This window comes from Papaver somniferum, chromosome 2, assembly GCF_003573695.1.
Source record: "Papaver somniferum cultivar HN1 chromosome 2, ASM357369v1, whole genome shotgun sequence".
Lineage (NCBI taxonomy): Eukaryota > Viridiplantae > Streptophyta > Magnoliopsida > Ranunculales > Papaveraceae > Papaver > Papaver somniferum.
Window position 1 is genome coordinate 197763098 of NC_039359.1, and position 20258 is coordinate 197783355.

The 20258-nt window shown below is 37.7% G+C and overlaps 1 protein-coding gene and 2 pseudogenes across 1 annotated transcript; 1 reads left to right on the forward strand and 2 right to left on the reverse strand.

Annotated features, from left to right (window-relative positions):
- Window positions 1–430: 430 nt before the first annotated feature.
- Window positions 431–2662, reverse strand: LOC113350165 (annotated as a pseudogene).
- A 126-nt stretch (window positions 2663–2788) lies between these two features.
- Window positions 2789–5175, forward strand: LOC113352564 (uncharacterized protein At4g15545-like). Its single transcript, XM_026596375.1, has 9 exons — window positions 2789–2835; window positions 3069–3336; window positions 3431–3499; window positions 3765–3815; window positions 3946–4021; window positions 4100–4210; window positions 4353–4616; window positions 4693–4814; window positions 4913–5175. The coding sequence occupies exons 1-9, from the start codon at window positions 2789–2791 to the stop codon at window positions 5003–5005; spliced, it is 1101 nt and encodes a 366-aa protein (XP_026452160.1). The 3' UTR covers window positions 5006–5175.
- Window positions 5176–6933: 1758 nt separating this feature from the next.
- LOC113352565 lies at window positions 6934–11087 on the reverse strand (annotated as a pseudogene).
- Window positions 11088–20258: the final 9171 nt, after the last annotated feature.

Below are 20258 nucleotides of genomic sequence, written 5' to 3' on the forward strand. Positions count from 1 at the left end.
GCCTCTAACGATGCATTCTAGCCCCCAAAGATTCAGCCAGCAAGTCTTGTACTTTTATTTGACTTACCAATACCATGTTTGAACCCCAATTACCTTGCTACACTTGATGCACAGATTTATATGAATGTGACCAATTTTTTTCATGAACCTTTCTAGCAAATACAATCTAACCTAGAAAGGTATCTTCCAGATCAGATGTGCTTTAATTTACCTTCAAATTCTTAGAGAAGGCAAGGAATGAAATTTATGTGAAGACAGAAACCACAAACTAGTATATATTGTGTTGGATCCTTTTGAGTCAGGTGTCCCTTTGACAGTGGTAGTAGGGGGCGTAAAGCACAACTTGGTCGCAACTTTGGGATTTTGTGATGATTGATGGGTAGATATATCCATTAAGTTCTTTGTCCATACGGATATGAGTTTTGAAGAGTGTCAAGAACTAACATGCAATCACACGAAAAATGACTATTATTTTTACCAAATATAAATAGACAAATTCTTTACTTACTACCTTAAAGCTTAATCTGTGATTACATGGATCTAAAAGAGAGATTTAGAGAATTATACGAACTCGGAAGAATAATATGGAATCTTCTTCATATGTCTCAGTATCTTTTCTGCCATCTGCTTTGTTAGCTCATCTCCATGGTGAAATGCATTCACAAGCGTAGAAGGCAAAAACCTATCCTGTGATATGTCAGAATTTGACCTGTTCCCACCTTTCATTAAGAACTTCTCAATTATCAAAAATGATTTCTGCCACAACCCCTTGTTGTTTTTGTTCTTTCAATACACTCAGCACATGTTTTACAATATTCATCTCATTTAACATGTTTACACTCATTTCCACATCGACTTTATCATCTAACAACGTAGTAATGGCTGATGAAGAGCAGCTTCAACCACCTCATCGTTTTCATGGTATAAACAAGCTAATAACCTCTCTACTGCATTCGCGTCAACCAAGCAAAAGGTGGTTTCTGAAGAACATACCCCTTTGTGAACTGAACACACCTGTATCTTTTTCTGCTTCTGCTTTGTAAGAAATAGAAGAAGCCTTGGTATGTAGAACAACTTCATGAACTTGGTTCTCTTGATTTGTGGTGGTTTTGATAGAGTTATTGATTGTACTGACAGCTTCTCTAATCCAATTGCTGATAACCTCTGAACTTCATCACTTGTTCCTCTCGTTAGTAGTCGTCTCAGTACTAATGTGAAGTTGCAACTACTTGCAAGCTGTAATATCTGTCTTTCATATAACATAGTTGTAAATCTGACAAGAATACCCACTAATCCTTCTAGGTAAAGATTTGTAAACCTGCTTGTTCTTGTTCCACTTATTTGGATTTCATTGATTATCTGTATAACTGCAGGTATTCTTCCAGTGTACAAAAGGGCTAGATTGAGTGGTAAGTTATGGTGGGGCAACAATGCTAGGAATTTTGCAGCTATCACAATCTTTTCAGTTAATTGGGCGGTTTCAGGTGGTATTTTAATCAGGTTTTCTGGTTGGCCTTTAGTGTTACATAGTCTGTCTGCAAGTGTATGGCCCATGTAGGTTGTGAGTGTGAGTAAGAGCTTAAGGGTTTCAATTCCAAGTTCCTCAGATGGAGAATCAAGAAATTCAATTAGGGTGTAGCTTGCATCTGTTTCTTTAATCGCAGATACCACAGTGGATGTTGATTTTGGATATTTGATAAACAGTGAAAATCTTGATGAGGTTAATGCCACTTCATCTGGGTCGAATTTCTTAGCAATTCAATGAGATTATACACAAATAATGTGATGTCATTGTGTGTCCATTGGTGTTTACTTTGATGTTCTCGAGAAGAATACCTGAGTCGAGTAGGTTCGGTAGGATTGCGACTGATTCTTTCTTGGAATTCAGTCTTCCGTTATCAATTTTTCGTGTAAACATCTCTTCAATCATGATTGGGACAATACCTGCTTCTACAAGTGTATTACTGTTTCGTTGGTAGGATGAGATTTTTGCAAGACCGTTGAATGCTACTTTTCTTGTGAGAGATTTTTCTCTCTGCACCATTTTGATAAGAGTTGAGGAAGCTTTCAGCAACATAAGTTTCAGAGTCATGCCCGAGAACAATTACCCCAAGGTATGCCCCCATCTGCATCTGCATGTCCTCGGATCCTGTTTCACTTATTCGTTTTAGAACATCTCACGGTTATTCATGCTACTATTCTGATAACTTGCAAACGGTAGTTTGGTTATTTTAGTGTATGCATTATGGTGGACATGAGACCAAGTAAGAAAATTAATTGATAGTGAACATTTTGCAGGACTGAGGAAGTTACAAAGGACATACCGTCAATAAGATGGTTTAGAAGGGGTTCCAGGAGACCATTTTCGGCCATGCACTTTATGTTCTTCGGAGATTTCTCTAAGTTCCTTAGAATTTTGTTTGCGCTCTCTGCAGTAAAAGCATCTAAGGACTGGTTAAATTTAATAGTGATCAGCATCAGAATCGCGGGCTATAGAACCAATTTTCTCGCAAAGTAGTTCAGAGGTGGAAAGTTCTAGCAGCAATGACTGGGATGCATGCCTCTCTGGAAGGTGATTGCTTGACAACATCGTTATTATAATCGTTATAGTTTTTTTCTTTGCAATCATATCCTGCACACATGCACCCACAACACAAGAATATTTCGTTATTTGGTGTACCGCAGCAATGCACCGTGATGTGCACCGTGATGTTGGTATGAGAGAAAAAATAGGTGGTGGACCCCACCTTAAACCCCACCCCCTGCAATCTCTCTCAGGACTGCTCTAATGGTCCTTGGATCTGATCACGGTGCACATCAGGGTGCACTGCTTCGGTACGTGTATCATTTCTGTTTTAGCATTATGATTCTTGTTCTAGTCATTTCCCAGCCAATTAGGTAACAGATATAATGATCTATCAAACTCTTTCCAGACCACAAAACTATTCTCTCTATCTCCTCCTTCCCTCCCTTCTTACTACAAAACAAAATCCTTATTCCTTCATCACTTTGTTTTTCTTCCTCTGCTTCACGAAGAAAAAAGCATCTTAGAAATCCAAAAATGTTAGCAAGAGATCACCTTCGAGTTGTTTTGATATTCCAGAAGAAATTCTATTATTACCATCAGATCCATTTGAACAGCTCGATATTGCGCGTAAAATCACATCGATTGCCTTGTCGGCACGTGTAGCGAAACTTGAATCGGAATCGAACCGTCTTAAAGCAAAAGTTGAAGAGAAAGATGATTTAATATCTGAATTACAGTCTCAGATTGAAACCCTTGATTCTGCTCTTTCTGAAACTGCTGATAGACTAACTCAAATTGACCAAGAAAAGGCATGATGTTTTAATTTTTTTGTATTATTCAGTTCTACTGGTTCTGGTGTTTATCCCGTTTGTTTTGAATCCGATTTTTTGGTTGTTGATGTAGGAGAGTTTACTGAAGGAGAATGAATCTTTGTCAAACACAGTAAAAAAGCTCAATCGAGATGTTTCCAAGGTAATTACTGATCGTCATAAATTTTACCATTTGGTTATTTTCATTTTATATAGTGTTTCGTCAGTTAACCGTTAATATGAGAATGAGACAAAAAGGGTTGTTCTTGGCTAGTTGACTTCCACTCTTAGTCCGGTTGAAAAGGGTTATTTTCATTTTAAAAACAAAATTTTCGTTTTTTTTTTTTTTTGGATAGTCTAATCAGTCTCATCTTAAATGAGAAAAAAAGTCATGCCGAGTTACTTGCTACTGTTTTGCAAACTTGCAGTTAGAGGTATTCAAGAAAACACTCATGCAGTCACTACAAGAGGAGGAGGCTGTAAGTTATCTATCACTCACTGTTATACTGATAGAAAAATTCTGCCTGCTTGTTCGAAACATTAGTGACATTTTTCGAGTGTGGCTTGTACTGCTAACAAGAACTTTACTTTTATTCCCTTTCTCTCTAGCCAAAAGGATCTTCCCAAGTAGCTAAACAGACACAAGGAAGTCCAAATAGTATTTCTTCGGGATCAAACCATGGAGGTATATTCAAACTCGTCTTATGTCAATTTCCATCACTTAGGGAGACATTTTAAATTTGTTTCTTGTGTACCATTACAGAAGATGATGCTGCGGTATTGCCGCCATCGGTATCATCTTCAATTAGCAAGAGTCAGTTTTCGGAAACTGAAAATTCACAAGAGGACAGTGGTAATTCAGTAGAGACAGAGGGTATGTTGCATTATCTTTCTCTAATTAAGTTCGAAATTCAAGATCATCTGTCTATATTAAGACCTCCCAAATTTTTTTCGTTAGTTCGTTTTTGGTTTTGACCAATAAATGTGTCTCATCATCCTTCTGTTTTTCATATTAGTTGTGGCAGCACCAAGATATGGTTCACAAGGTCCTCTACTAGCTTCTTACAGTAACACACCAAAGCTTACTCCCCCGGGTTCCCCTCCAAGTTATCCTCCACGAAGAACACTGTCTAAACCTACATCACCAAGGCGACATTCTATTTCATTTTCCTCCACAGGGTCAGGAATGTTTGATCGATCTTCAATTTACTCTTCTATGCCAGCCAGCTATCAGAGTTCAGTATCAAGTTCTCCTGCTCCTGAAATGGCATCTCAATCTGGTTAGCTTAATTTAATAAAAACTTCTAACTCGCCTAGTTTTGTTGTTGTTCTAACAGTTTTTTGTCATTGCTGAAGGTCGAACTCGTGTTGACGGAAAGGAGTTTTTCCGCCAAGTTAGGAGCCGTTTGTCTTACGAACAGTTTGGTGCATTCTTAGCCAATGTGAAGGAGTTGAACTCACACAAGCAAACCAGAGAGGTATACATAAAAAAACTTAAAGACAAGTCGCGACCAATTTCCTTTTCATTGTCATAGGTTTCGTTTAGTTTAATTGAGGACTTAATTTTGTTTTGCAGGAAACTTTAAGAAAGGCGGATGAAATATTTGGCGTGGAAAATAAAGACTTGTATACCATTTTTGAAGGATTGATAACACGAAATCTTCATTGAAGCGCAGATGTGATCCTGTAATATTGCGATATGTTTAAAGTGAATGTAGGAGCAGTTCTTAGTATTTTACATTCTGACTCATGAATTTATCCATGTGAGAAGTTGTCGACATTGTAAAATGTCACCATGGTACATTCTGATTTGCAAGTTCATCTTCATTTGCCCACCAAGACGACCGTGTCAAAACTCAACCATATGGTCCAATTTCACTACTTTAAGCTAACACAACGGAGTAGCAAATCAAGTAATACCATCGTAGGAAGAGACAGCTGATGAAGAAAACTTGGGCCTGTAAATCATATACTCACAAGTTAACGGAGCTGACTACACTGGCTTCCTAAGTTTAGTAAATGAAATGAATAAATAACACGACAGGTCTGGTCTTCTCTTTGCCGATTTTGACAGAAAAAAGAAGAAGATAATTATCCCACAGTGGGATTTTCATTTTGGTTATTCATGTGGCACGTCAAATTTGCATTTCTGGTTATCCTCGTTGGATTTGCCCTTAGCTTCCAAATCCAAAGCATCCACTTCTCAGAAACTGGAAGCATCAACGGTGCAAGAACCCCAAAGTTTATCCAACTCTTCAAAAGCATGTTTAACTCTCATGATCACACCATCACATTACTTCGACTGAAAATTTATGATTTTTTTCTTCTTAGTCACATAGTTTCATTGCACAAAAGAAATTTAAAGATTGCTCCAAAGGTGTTTGATGAAATCTCCATAAGTCTGTAACTTTCAATACCATGATGTGATTAGGGGGAAAGCTTAAAAAATTTCTTGATTTTGTTAGTCTAATCCGAGGATTAAAAGGTATGCACTGGGTGGTAGATCTCGCGAAGCTTTTGAGTTTTTTCAATAAACAATAGACGAGAGAAATGCTGTTGCATGGAAGAAGGCGTATATTTAAAGTGACCGACCCAAAGAGTCATTGAAGTTTTAGAGAAGGTAGAGCTTTCAACTTACCATAGCAGTTCAATAGATGGACGGTAAGCATTACTCTTTCTATTCTAAATTCTTATTTACCTGCTACGAATTAAGATTATCTATCAAATTTTGGTATGATATGGGAAGTACCATTGATAAAACTTTTTAATACAAAATACAAATTTTATCTCTAAACTGATATCATGTATGCCACAGTTGTGAATTTCTTATGCTTCAACTTATAGTTTCTTGCCTACTAGAAATCTCAGTGAGTCAACAAAGTTAGCTACCAAATACTCAAATCTATGCAGCTAAATAAAATTTGGTCTTCTTTTAAGTTATAATCAGAAGTAAAAGAAATTGGCTTCTGTTCAACGTCACTCTTGTCCCAGTTGAAAATTATCGTGGTTCATCATTTATAACGGTTGACGATTAAACGAGTCAATTGATTAGACTAGTTTGATGGGTATATCTGCCTCTAACGATGCATTCTAGCCCCCAAAGATTCAGCCAGCAAGTCTTGTACTTATTTGACTTACCAATACCATGTTTGAACCCCAATTACCTTGCTACACTTGATGCACAGATTTATATGAATGTGACCAATTTTTTCATGAACCTTTCTAGCAAATACAATCTAACCTAGAAAGGTATCTTCCAGATCAGATGTGCTTAATTTACCTTCAAATTCTTAGAGAAGGCAAGGAATGAAATTTATGTGAAGACAGAAACCACAAACTAGTATATTGTGTTGGATCCTTTTGAGTCAGGTGTCCCTTTGACAGTGGTAGTAGGGGGCGTAAAGCACAACTTGGTCGCAACTTTGGGATTTTGTGATGATTGATGGGTAGATATATCCATTAAGTTCTTTGTCCATACGGATATGAGTTTTGAAGAGTGTCAAGAACTAACATGCAATCACACGAAAAATGACTATTATTTTTACCAAATATAAATAGACAAATTCTTTACTTACTACCTTAAAGCTTAATCTGTGATTACATGGATCTAAAAGAGAGATTTAGAGAATATACGAACTCGGAAGAATAATATGGAATCTTCTTCATATGTCTCAGTATCTTTTCTGCCATCTGCTTTGTTAGCTCATCTCCATGGTGAAATGCATTCACAAGCGTAGAAGGCAAAAACCTATCCTGTGATATGTCAGAATTTGACCTGTTCCCACCTTTCATTAAGAACTTCTCATTATCAAAAATGATTTCTGCCACAACCCTTCTTGTTGTTTTTGTTCTTTCAATACACTCAGCACATGTTTACAATATTCATCTCATTTAACATGTTTACACTCATTTCCACATCGACTTTATCATCTAACAACGTAGTAATGGCTGAAAGAGCAGCTTCAACCACCTCATCGTTTTCATGGTATAAACAAGCTAATAACCTCTCTACTGCATTCGCGTCACCAAGCAAAAGGTGGTTTCTGAAGAACATACCCCTTTGTGAACTGAACACACCTGTATCTTTTTCTGCTTCTGCTTTGTAAGAAATAGAAGAAGCCTTGGTATGTAGAACAACTTCATGAACTTGGTTCTCTTGATTTGTGGTGGTTTTGATAGAGTTATTGATTGTACTGACAGCTTCTCTAATCCAATTGCTGATAACCTCTGAACTTCATCACTTGTTCCTCTCGTTAGTAGTCGTCTCAGTACTAATGTGAAGTTGCAACTACTTGCAAGCTGTAATATCTGTCTTTCATATAACATAGTTGTAAATCTGACAAGAATACCCACTAATCCTTCTAGGTAAAGATTTGTAAACCTGCTTGTTCTTGTTCCACTTATTTGGATTTCATTGATTATCTGTATAACTGCAGGTATTCTTCCAGTGTACAAAAGGGCTAGATTGAGTGGTAAGTTATGGTGGGGCAACAATGCTAGGAATTTTGCAGCTATCACAATCTTTTCAGTTAATTGGGCGGTTTCAGGTGGTATTTTAATCAGGTTTTCTGGTTGGCCTTTAGTGTTACATAGTCTGTCTGCAAGTGTATGGCCCATGTAGGTTGTGAGTGTGAGTAAGAGCTTAAGGGTTTCAATTCCAAGTTCCTCAGATGGAGAATCAAGAAATTCAATTAGGGTGTAGCTTGCATCTGTTTCTTTAATCGCAGATACCACAGTGGATGTTGATTTTGGATATTTGATCAAACAGTGAAAAATCTTGATGAGGTTAATGCACACTTCATCTGAGGTCGAATTTCTTAGCAATTCAATGAGATTATACACAAAATAATGTGATGTCATTGTGTGTCCATTGGTGTTTACTTTGATGTTCTCGAGAAGAATACCTGAGTCGAGTAGGTTCGGTAGGATTGCGACTGATTCTTTCTTGGAATTCAGTCTTCCGTTATCAATTTTTCGTGTAAACATCTCTTCCATCATGATTGGGACAATACCTGCTTCTACAAGTGTATTACTGTTTCGTTGGTAGGATGAGATTTTTGCAAGACCGTTGAATGCTACTTTTCTTGTGAGAGATTTTTCTCTCTGCACCATTTTGATAAGAGTTGAGGAAGCTCTTTCAGCAACATAAGTTTCAGAGTCATGCCCGAGAACAATTACCCCAAGGTATGCCCCCATCTGCATCTGCATGTCCTCGGATCCTGTTTCACTTATTCGTTTTAGAACATCTCACGGTTATTCATGCTACTATTCTGATAACTTGCAAACGGTAGTTTGGTTATTTTAGTGTATGCATTATGGTGGACATGAGACCAAGTAAGAAAATTAATTGATAGTGAACATTTTGCAGGACTGAGGAAGTTACAAAGGACATACCGTCAATAAGATGGTTTAGAAGGGGTTCCAGGAGACCATTTTCGGCCATGCACTTTATGTTCTTCGGAGATTTCTCTAAGTTCCTTAGAATTTTGTTTGCGCTCTCTGCAGTAAAAACATCTAAGGACTGGTTAAATTTAATAGTGATCAGCATCAGAATCGCCCCGGCTATAGAACCAATTTTCTCGCAAAGTAGTTCAGAGGTGGAAAGTTCTAGCAGCAATGACAGGGATGCATGCCTCTCTGGAAGGTGATTGCTTGACAACATCGTTATTATAATCGTTATAGTTTTTTTCTTTGCAATCATATCCTGCACACATGCACCCACAACACAAGAATATTTCTTTAGACTAACAAGACGAACAATGTTGGTGTCATGCACACGCTGTGGTATTAGACTTAACAGGAGAAATGTTGATCGGTAAACCAATGGCTAACTTCCAAGTTTATGCTCATAACAGCCATCTTATAGAGTGTATTATGTAAGTTATATTATGTAAAGTGAAAAGCTCAGAAGAATATATGTAAACCTTGGCCTCGTCATCGTTTTCTATCAATAGCTGTAGTGTTGCAAGTGTCATGCACCTCACTTTCTTGTCCTTGTGAATTATTAACTGAGAAAGTAATGGTAAAACTCCAATTTTACGCACTTGAACCTTGGTATATGGCTTCTTCCGGCAGAGATACTGCAAATCTTTTAGTGCTTCAATTATCATAATGTCCGAGCTGCACAATGACAAAGCTGCCCAGGTAACTTTGATTCTCGCTGCTTCATTTCTCTCCGTCCACTCTTGAATTGTAGTCTTTAAAGCTATGTTGGTATTCAAGTCCGTAGTCACTAGTTTCTCCCCTGTGGTTGGACAGACAACATCCTCTGCAGTATCGCCTAGCTTTTTGAACCACTCTGTTATCGCCCTCCTCTCATAGGTCACTCCATTTGCTACAGTAACTGGGTCGTTCATGATGTCTTTAGTTAATGGGCAGAAAAATGTCTCGTATAAGGGTTCCATATACTCGGCCAGTCGTGGAATTGTCTTTGATGACTCTGAACTACTACTGTCATGGTTACGTTGCCCCGAGTAATCTCTTCCACTAAGAAAATTGATTGTATTTGGCATGTCAAATGATTGAGAAACCTCTGTTGAGACTTGATCCACTGTGTAAAGATCTGTTCCTGTCGATTCTAATTTTAATACAGCTAACTCAAATGGTGGAAACTGTAATTGTGACTTTTTGACTTCTGATACTTGAATTTGATTGTGGCTAATCTCAAAATGAGCATCTTTCATCTCACGTGATATAGACCGAACAGCAATTTCTGCATATTCTTGGTCGTCAAAAACCGAGGATGGTATTAAGTTTAAGCTCTCTCCTATATTTCGTATGACACCAGTTAACTGTTCTATGATGCTACTGACTTCAGGATCAGGAACTGATGAGACCTGATTACTGCATTTTCCTATCAGGAACTTTGCATGAACTACTTTTTCAGAGAGAGATTTTAGAATCTGTGTTGCATTTGGTGGTGAATAATCTGATGTCAGCAACTCCATTATAACGGGATTAGTTCGTTGAAAGTAGCATCCAATATCCATGAAGGTCTCGTTTTCTATTTTCACACACACAACTAATTCTGCAATCTCTGAAATAGATGCCAACAGGGACTGAGCAAGAATTGTATTACAGTTTGGATCATCCTCCAGCTGCAGAACAGAAGGAGCTCCATGTTATTCATGATCAAGTTCATAATCGATAAAAGTGATTATGTACACAGCGGTTAGTCTTCTTTCTAATATCTGATAAATTCACATTTAAATTAATAAAATAGGTTTCAGCTACATTTGTAGTGGAGTATTTGAGTCATTATTGGAGATTCTAACCTTAATTTTTTTTTTGTTACATGATCACAGGTAAACTGAGTAATACTGAAGTCTGACGCAGAATCCCAAAGAATGTAATGTTTCAGTACTTTAATGTCTACTATAAAGAACAAAATCAAAAGGTAACTTAACTTTTTCCATTAAATCTGCAAATTTAGCTGAATGAAAAAATAGAAACACAGGTTTTAGCGCTACTTATGTGATTCAATGAGAGTGTGAAGGTTTGAACAAATATTTGAATACTGAAAGCTAAGGAGTACTTACTGCTGATATCTTTTCTATGATCCTGTCTGAACTGGCTTCTGTATCCGAGCTTTCCTGAGTAATGTTAGAGCAAAAAATAATTTGTTGAAAACACATGAAACTAGAAAGAATGAAAATGTCGTTGAAGTGTTCACATAACTAGCAAACTGTCTTTATTGTATTCATTGTAAAACTAAGAAAGCTACGTGTGATTTAATATAAACTCACAGTGACAGTTATTTGTCTCGTTATATTAGAATCTCACAAAGAATCAGCTCTTAGACCGATGCTGATTCATATTATATGAATATGGATGTGCATATTATAGTGGATTCATACGGACAATCTAGTAAAGCATGGCAAAGTAACCATGGACCTGGTCAAACTGAATTCGACATATAGCTTGGTCTCAAACGCTTATTTTCAGTTTTGGCAAGTCATCCCCAATCCCACCAATCTTGTAATCTATTTTACTCTATTTTATTTTTGTGTATCGTTGTACAAGTTTCTCGAATGAAAAAGACTGGAAACCACCATTATTTAATTTCATGGGTTAGGTAAATGTTGAGTTGATTGGGTAAAATGATGACGTGCCCATAAGTAACATAATACTGTTAGACATATAACAACCGTGACTGAATAAGTCACGATGTTTTGTATCTTTCCTATTATACGGATATATATCCTACTAATTGAATATCTAGGAAATCTGTGTAATCTAGAAAAGCTTTGTATATCCTATATCCTACTAATTGAATATCTAGGAAATCTGTGTAATCTAGGAAATCTTTGTATATCCTATATTCTGTGTATCCTTTGTAATATTGATAATATAAATACATAATCCTCTTTGTGTTTCTCATTATCATTGAGAACACGTTAATTATCAGTTCCAACTTGGTATCACCTTGGTTAATCCAAGGGCCTGTATTTTTTTTTTCTTTTCTTTTTGATCATCTTTTTTAATCACTAGTCATCATGACACCAAATCCGACTACAACTACTAAAACCACTATTTCTGTTGATGACTCCTCATCTTGGACTGATATTCCTTTTGCTAGACTTCATGGAGCTATCTCGAAAAAACTTAATGGCAACAACTTTCTCCTGTGGAAAGCTCAGTTCTTACCGTACTTGCAAGGTTATGGTCTTGACAGTTTTGTCAATGGTTCCATCAAGTGCCCCCCTGCTCAAACTGATAACTCTACTACAAACCCTAAGTTTCTCTCTTGGACTCGCACCGACAAGCTTCTCCTTGGATGGATTTTATCATCACTGACATCTCCTATTTTGGCTAAGGTCAAATCCTGTCAGACATCTTCTCAGGTTTGGACTAAACTTGAGGAATTTTTTGCCTCTAAAACTGATGCTACGCTTGTCCACCTAAAGTCTTCTCTTCAAACCATTACCAAAGGTAACTTATCTATGGCCGACTACATCCAATCAGTTCGTAACATCGTTGATTCTCTTGCGGCTAGTGGTCATGAGATTTCTAGTACTGAGTTTTGCCATTATGTTCTCAAAGGACTTGATTCAGCCTATGAGAGTATTGTCAGTTCTCTGATTACAACTATGAGTTTGATTACTACTGATCAGTTTGAATCCATACTTTTGTCTTATGATCTTCGTGTTACTGCTCAAAACAAACTGCTTTCTGCACCACATGAGGCGAATATTGTGCGTACTCATCGTCCCAGTGATGTGCCTCTCACGAAGAACGGCACGCCAGCTATTATCTGTCAGATCTGCTTACAACCCTATCATGATGGACGGAACTGTTGGAAGCGTTACGATCAGAACTATTATCCTCCGCGCCGCCCACCACCAAAGCATGGCTCCACAAGAGGTGGTAAAAGTCACTCCTCATCGTCTGGACATCGTGCTGCATATACTGCCACCCACACTCCTATCAACATTCATGATTGGCTTCCTGACAATGGTGCCACCAATCACATGACAAATAATCTCGGTAATCTTCAAACTCATTATGAGTATACAGGTCCTGATCAGATCAAGACTGCTAGTGGTGCAAATCTCTCTATTTCTCATACCGGTAATGCTGTTCTACAAACACCTACTCGTAAGTTTGTATTGTCTAATGTACTACATGTTCCGCATTTGTCCCACAATCTTCTCTCGGTATCTCAATTCTGTCGTGACAATGATGTAGTTTTTGAATTTTGTGATGATTTTTGCTTTGTTAAGGATCGACTTACGAGGGAGGTAGCACTTCGGGGTCAGCTTCGTGATGGTTTATACACTTTTCAGCATGTTTCTCCTAAAGCTCTCGTTGGTGAGCGTGCTTCCATTCAAACCTGGCATCACCGTTTGGGCCATCCAATGCTCCGTACCGTTCAATCCGTTGTTCGTCATCATTGTCTTCCAGTTTCCAATTCTAAATTTTCATTTTGTTCTTCTTGTTTAGAGAATAAGAGTCATAAATTACCTTTTCAATCCAGTACTATGGTTTATGATCATCCTTTAGATTTGATTGTGTCAGATGTTTGGGGACCTGCCCCTATTTTATCCAATGAAGGTTATCGTTATTATATATTGTTTGTTGATGCTTTTAGTCGATACACTTGGATATTCCCCATGCATGCTAAATCTGATGCGTTGCAAATCTTTATTACATTCTCTAAACATGTCGAAAATATATTTAACACTAAGATCAAAGTTTTTCAGTCTGATAATGGTGGTGAATATCAAAAATTCACTAAAGTTTTACAAGCTAATGGCAGTCATCATCGTTTCTCTTGCCCTCACACTTCCGCGCAAAATGGCTTAGTAGAACGTCGACATCGTCATGTTGTTGAAAGTGGACTCACTCTCTTGTCTCTAGCGTCTGTTCCATCATCTTTCTGGTATGATGCTTTCTTTACAACTACTTTTCTTATGAACCGAGTGTCTTCTACTCCAACCGCTCCCTATGAACTTCTGTTTAATCGTGCACCTGACTACCTCTCATTACGCACCTTTGGATGTCTTTGCTTTCCACATCTTCGACCCTATGGTAGAACAAAATTGGATTCTCGTTCCTCTCCTTGTGTTTTTCTTGGTTACAGCGATCATCGCAAAGGGTATAAGTTCCTTCATTTACCTACTACTCGTATTTACTGGTCTCGTGATGTTGTCTTTGTTGAAGACAAGTTTCCCTTTGCTGCTGCCCCTGATAAGCTGCCTCAGTCACCGTCGTCCTTACAGGTATTTTCTTCACCATCTTCTTCCTCTACTTTTCCTACAATACTGTCTCAGTTGAACTCTACTGCTAATATGTGGATTAATGGAACTGAGTTACCTAGCGAATCCACTCCAGCTGCGACTATTACGTCTGCTCAGCAACATTCCACTGTTACAGTTTCAGAACCTGACACTGTCGTTCCTCAGCAAACGTCACTGCAAGTTCCTGCATCAGCACCTTCGTTACAAGCTGACGATACCATCTCTACACTACCACAAACACCGATCATTCCTCAGTCTGTTGCTTCCATTCTACCTGCCGTTGCCTCTCCTGTTCAGTCCCCAGTTGTGAATGCACCAACTGCTACGCCTGCAGCAACTGATTCCCATACAGTACATGTTACGCCTGCAGCTTCACCTGATAGTCCTGGCACTCATCATAACTCGTCGTCGCCAGCAGCTGTACCGCTTTCTCATACTGTTTCTGTCAACGATCCACTGCAGCCGGCTGTTACTAATTCTCACCCAATGGTAACACGAGGAAAAGATGGTATTTTCAGGAAGAAAGTTCTTCTCGCTTCTGTGCACACTAAGCTCACTGATGACTGACCCCAAATGGATTCCTCCGATGGACTTAGAAATTGATGCACTTCGGAAGAATGGGACTTGGTCCCTGGTTCGGCCTCCTCTGAACCAGAACATTATTGGTTGCAAATGGGTGTATCGTGTTAAGAGGAAACCTGATGGCACTATTGAACGTCGCAAAGCTCGGTTAGTTGCCAAGGGGTTTAATCAACAAGAAGGTATTGATTACGGTGAGACTTTTAGTCTGGTTATTAAACCATGTACTATTCGTATTATCTTGACGTTGGCTTTGTCTTATCATTGGCCTATTCGCCAACTTGATGTTCAAAATGCTTTTCTTAATGGCATTCTACATGAAGAGGTTTACATGAAACAGCCCCCTGGATATAAAGATCCTCAGTTTCCTGATTATGTTTGCAAGCTCCATCGATCCATTTATGGCCTCAAACAGGCTCCTCGTGCATGGTATACTCGTCTCAGCTCTTTTCTTCAAAAACTTGGTTTTGTTACTTCGGTCTCTGATACCTCTTTGTTCATTCGTCGTTCTGCTGAGAGTGTGATATTTCTTTTGGTATACGTTGATGATATCATTTTAACGGGGTCTTCTATGAAGTGTATTCAATCTCTTATGAATGATCTTCATAACGAATTTGCTCTTAAGGATCTAGGCTCGTTGTCATACTTTCTTGGCATAGAAGTCACACAACTCTCTAATGGATTGTTTCTTTCGTAACGTCGTTACATTGAGGATCTTCTTGTTCGTGCCAATATGCAAGGAGCTAAACCAGTAACCACTCCCTTCAGCAAGTCAACTGATTTGCATCCGGTTGATGGTCCCTTGCTGTCTGATGTTACTATGTACAGGAGTTTGGTTGGTGGTCTTCAGTATCTCTCCATGACAAGACCGGATATTTCCTTTGCAGTTAATAAGGTATGTCAGTTTATGCATAAACCCACGGAAGCTCATTTGATTCTCGTCAAGCGTATCCTTCGCTATTTGCAACATACATCTACCTTTGGTCTTTTTCTGCGTCCCGAACGAGATTTGCAGCTTAGTTTCTCAGCATATACTGATGCTGATTGGGCGGGTGACCATCTTGATCGTCGTTCTACAAGTGGATATTATGTTTATCTTGGTTCCAATCTTATTTCTTGGAGTTCTCGTAAACAGCGGACAGTTTCCAGATCCAGTACTGATTCTGAGTATCGTGGTTTAGCCATTGCAACTGCTGAATTGATGTGGGTTGAATCTCTTCTTCGTGAACTACAGGCTTCTATTCGTTTTCCTCCTACTCTTTGGTTTGACAATTTGGGAGCTACTTATCTCACAATGAATCCGATATTTCATGGTCGAACGAAACATATAGAAATTGATTATCATTTCGTCCGTGAGCGAGTTCAGGAAGGACAACTTATTGTTCGTTTTGTTTCATCTACGGGTCAAATTGCAGATATCTTTACTAAAGCTACTCCAAAGGATCATTTTTGCAGACTCCGCTCTAAGCTCAATGTCATTGACAACCCGCTTAGATCGAGGGGGAGTGTTAGACATATAACAACCGTGACTGAATAAGTCACGATGTTTTGTATCTTTCCTATTAAACGGATATATATCATACTAATTGAATATCTAGGAAATCTGTGTAATCTAGGAAAACTTTGTATATCCTATATCCTACTAATTGAATATCTAGGAAATCTGTGTAATCTAGGAAATCTTTGTATATCCTATATTCTGTGTATCCTTTGTAATATTGATAATATAAATACATAATCCTCTTTGTGTTTCTCATTATCATTGAGAACACGTTAATTATCAGTTCCAACTAATACGACTGTATTTATTTTGCAAAATAAATTTTTTCTTATCGGCTGAGGTGGTAATGTGTACATAAGATCAGGGTACACGGCCATGGAAGCATCATGTACTAGTAATGGGGATGGATTTCTTTGGTAGAGGTCTTCAACCATGTCGTTTCTCTGTATGGCTAGATGCTCTTCCACATGAGTGCTGGCTCACCGGAAAAAAACAAGTTACATGTGCTGTCTTGGCAGGTGTCCAACAGTTAAATTTGGTCCACACTTAATCCTACTTATATATATCAGGGACAGCACCGGGGATTGCTTTAATTTCGTATTGACCTAGGCTGATATTAGTAATGATAATTAACAGGGGGAAAGTCACTTTTACTCTGGGGAGAGCTGAATCTGGGGTGAATTAAAAAAAAAAAATCTCCTAGTTGGTTTCCCTATTTGAAATCCAACATATGTTGGGAAGACTTTGCATGAATCACCAGAATTACATTAACAAACAAATGATCCAACATAAGTGTGGCTTGCGTTTCAATCGTAACATCGATTAATATTTATCTAGAATGATGTATTTTGGATAGTCGGACATTCATTTTATTAGTGGCAATGACACCCGAACAATAGAGGACAAGAGGTATGATACTTAAATTTGGTAGTTTATTTAGCCAATACGAATCATGTTCCATCTATATGCATTTCACCGGTTCGAAAGCTTTTTTATCTTTTGTCATGGCAAATAATTCATTTTATAGCGAACAACAATAATGATTACATTTTATAAATTAGGATGCAAAAGTGTCCAATGGAAAAGGGAAAATGACGCACTTTAACTTTTGGGTTGCTCAAATATAGATACGATTGATCAAAATATATCAAAAGTTATAATTAAAAAGCCAAGAACAAGAGATTTTTTTTTTGTTTTTTTTGTTTTCATCAAAAAGAACAAGAGTTCATTAATGGGTGGTGTTTTAAGTCTTTTCTAATTCCACCCCATATTCAGCTTTCCCCTTAGTAAAAATAGCTTTCCCTCTATTAATTATATTAATTTATAGTTTCCAATCTAACCATAGCTAACTAAATCGAAAGATTTTCATCATCAGGTGAAGTAACTATATTTCAAACGTAATTTAAAGGAAAATCTTCATCTTACTTTATTGTTTGGTACAGTTTTTTATTATGACTTCATTGACGGTTTTAGAAGAAAATGAATAAAAATGTATTTCAATTTATAGTTCCCAATCTAACCAGAGTTAATTAAACCGAAAAATTTTCATCATTATGTGAGGAAACTCAATGTCACATTTTTCTTCACTGTAATGAGACTAGGAAGATGTAGAACTATCTTTTGGACAGTTTTGTAGTAAACTAGGTCTTTTTTGAAAGTGTGAAGACAAACATTTGGGAATGGAAAAACAAAAATAGTAGTGCATTGATGAAGAAAATTTGGGGAATTCTCCCTTTTGCAATTTGATGTAACATTTGGAAAGAGAGGAATTGCAGGTTGTATAACAACAAGAAGAGAAGACTAGAACATCTAATTGTCTCTGTTAAATGTACAACGTATAATTGGTCACTGCATACTAAGCTTTTTGACGGTTACTCTCTTAGTACTTTAATCTGTAATTGGAATGTTGTTACAGGAAACAACTAACTTTTTTTTTTCTCTTCATTCATTCTTTTGATGGGTGAAGATTTTTTAAGTAATTTATCCTTTTTATGTCAAGAAAAAATATTATTATTATAGTCGGGGTCCTGCTTTTGACTACACTTAAAGTTTCAATTGCCATGTATATATTTTGTGAGGTTATTTAGTTAACTGGTTCATATCTGGACTTAAAGGAATTTTTTTGTAATAAAGTATTAACCTATTGTGGATAGTTATGACTGGGACAACGTTTGCCAGCCATGTCTGGTGTTGAATGGGTTTGATGAATCCAGCAGCTAGTAGTTTCTGAACTTCAATTTTAATTTGTTCCTCAACTTTATACCTGAACTGCCTGGGCGGTTGTTTGACATGTTTGGAGTCGGGGGTTATGTATAAGTGATGCGTGACCAATTTGTCATCCAGACCGGGCATTTCCTTGTACGTCCAAGAAAAGATTCTTGATATTCCTTTAGTAGGCTTATCAATCTTATTCGTTCCTATGATGACAGTGCAGAACTGATCAAGATTGGCCTTGGATTTTCCTTTGTTTCGGTGTTGATTGTTTCAAGATCATCAGTAGTGGAGTCAGTTCCATCTTACAATTGTCGTGGAGCATCCTGAATTTCTTCCTCAAGCGATTGTTCGTTCTGACATGCTTCTCCGGGGCGGGGAGACTTTTCATCGACCTCCCCTGTTAATTTCTAATCTCCGTGTCGGAGGTAAATGATCCTTCCTTCCGCATCATAGCTGGTTATAAAGTGATATCTCTTCGTAGCGTGATCATGAGTTAAGCCCTGATCCTGGTGGCGCTTAACCGGTGTAGCAGGCGACTTGGAGGATCTTACTTTAGCCGTTGAAGATGATGGTTTTTCAGATTTCTCGATGGATTTCCATCTTGGGAGCGGAGCGCAGTATATCTTTCTTGGAGGCTCGGGGATGTTTTTTTAAGGTTCGAGGAACTTAGCATCATAAACTGGAGCATAAGGAGATGATGAAGCTGCAATGGGAACAATCTTGTTGTTGAGGAGAGCCTTCATACATTCATGGTACGTTAAGATAACAAGCTTGTTATCATGGAGGCACGGTCTTCCGAGTATCATATTGAAAAAGCGGGGGTCTAACAACCACATCCAATATTTTTCTTAGCAATCTGTATGGACTAACTCTAATATACTTTCAAGAGAATCATCTAGACAGTCAGACTCAATCTTAAGAAAAGTATATCATAGAGTTATATCTCAATTTCTCAATTTAATCTGCAATCACACAAATAGGAGTTTGCGAGCCCGATTGAATATAAGAAATAACTTGGACAGTATCAAAAACCAATATCCAAGTGTCAATCAATTTAATCAACAACCAAAGATTGGATTCACAGTTTATTGAACTTACACACAACTCGTGATATTTCAATTATATAGAAAATATAATGTGGAAAAGAAATAACACACACACTAGAAGTTTTGTTAACGAGGAAACCAAAAATGCAGAAAAACCCCGGGACCTAGTCCAGATTTGAACACCACATTGTATTAAGCAGCTACAGAACAAGCCTACTCCAAGTTAACTTCGGACCGGAATGTAGTTGATCCCTAACCAATCTCAAACTGATCAAGGCACTGTTGGCTCATTACGTCTCTGAATCCCGTCATGACTTAATACACTTGATTCCCTTAGATGATCTCACCCACAACTAAGAGTTTCTACGACCCAAAGTTGAAGATTTGATAAACCAATATGTCTCACACAGAAAAGTCTATTGAATAGATAAGTCTGTCTCTCACAGATATACCTATGAGTGTTGTTTCGTCTTTTGATAAATCAAGGTGAATAGGAACCAATTGATATACCATACTTATATTCCCGAAGAACAACCTAGAAATATCAATCACCTCACAATAATCTTAATCGTATGGCAGCGAAACAAGATATTGTGGAATCACAAACGATGAGACGAAGATGTTTGTGACTACTTTTTATGTTTCCTATCGGAGATTAAATCTCGAGCCAATCTTAGAGAAGATAGTACTCAATCATGATAGAAAACAACAAGATCAGAACACGCAACTACAGAGAAAATAGTTGGGTATGGATTCACAATCCCAATGAAGTCTTCAAGTCGTTAACCTACAGGGTTTTGGAAAAACCTAAGGTTAAAGGAGAATCGAATCTAGTCGCAACTA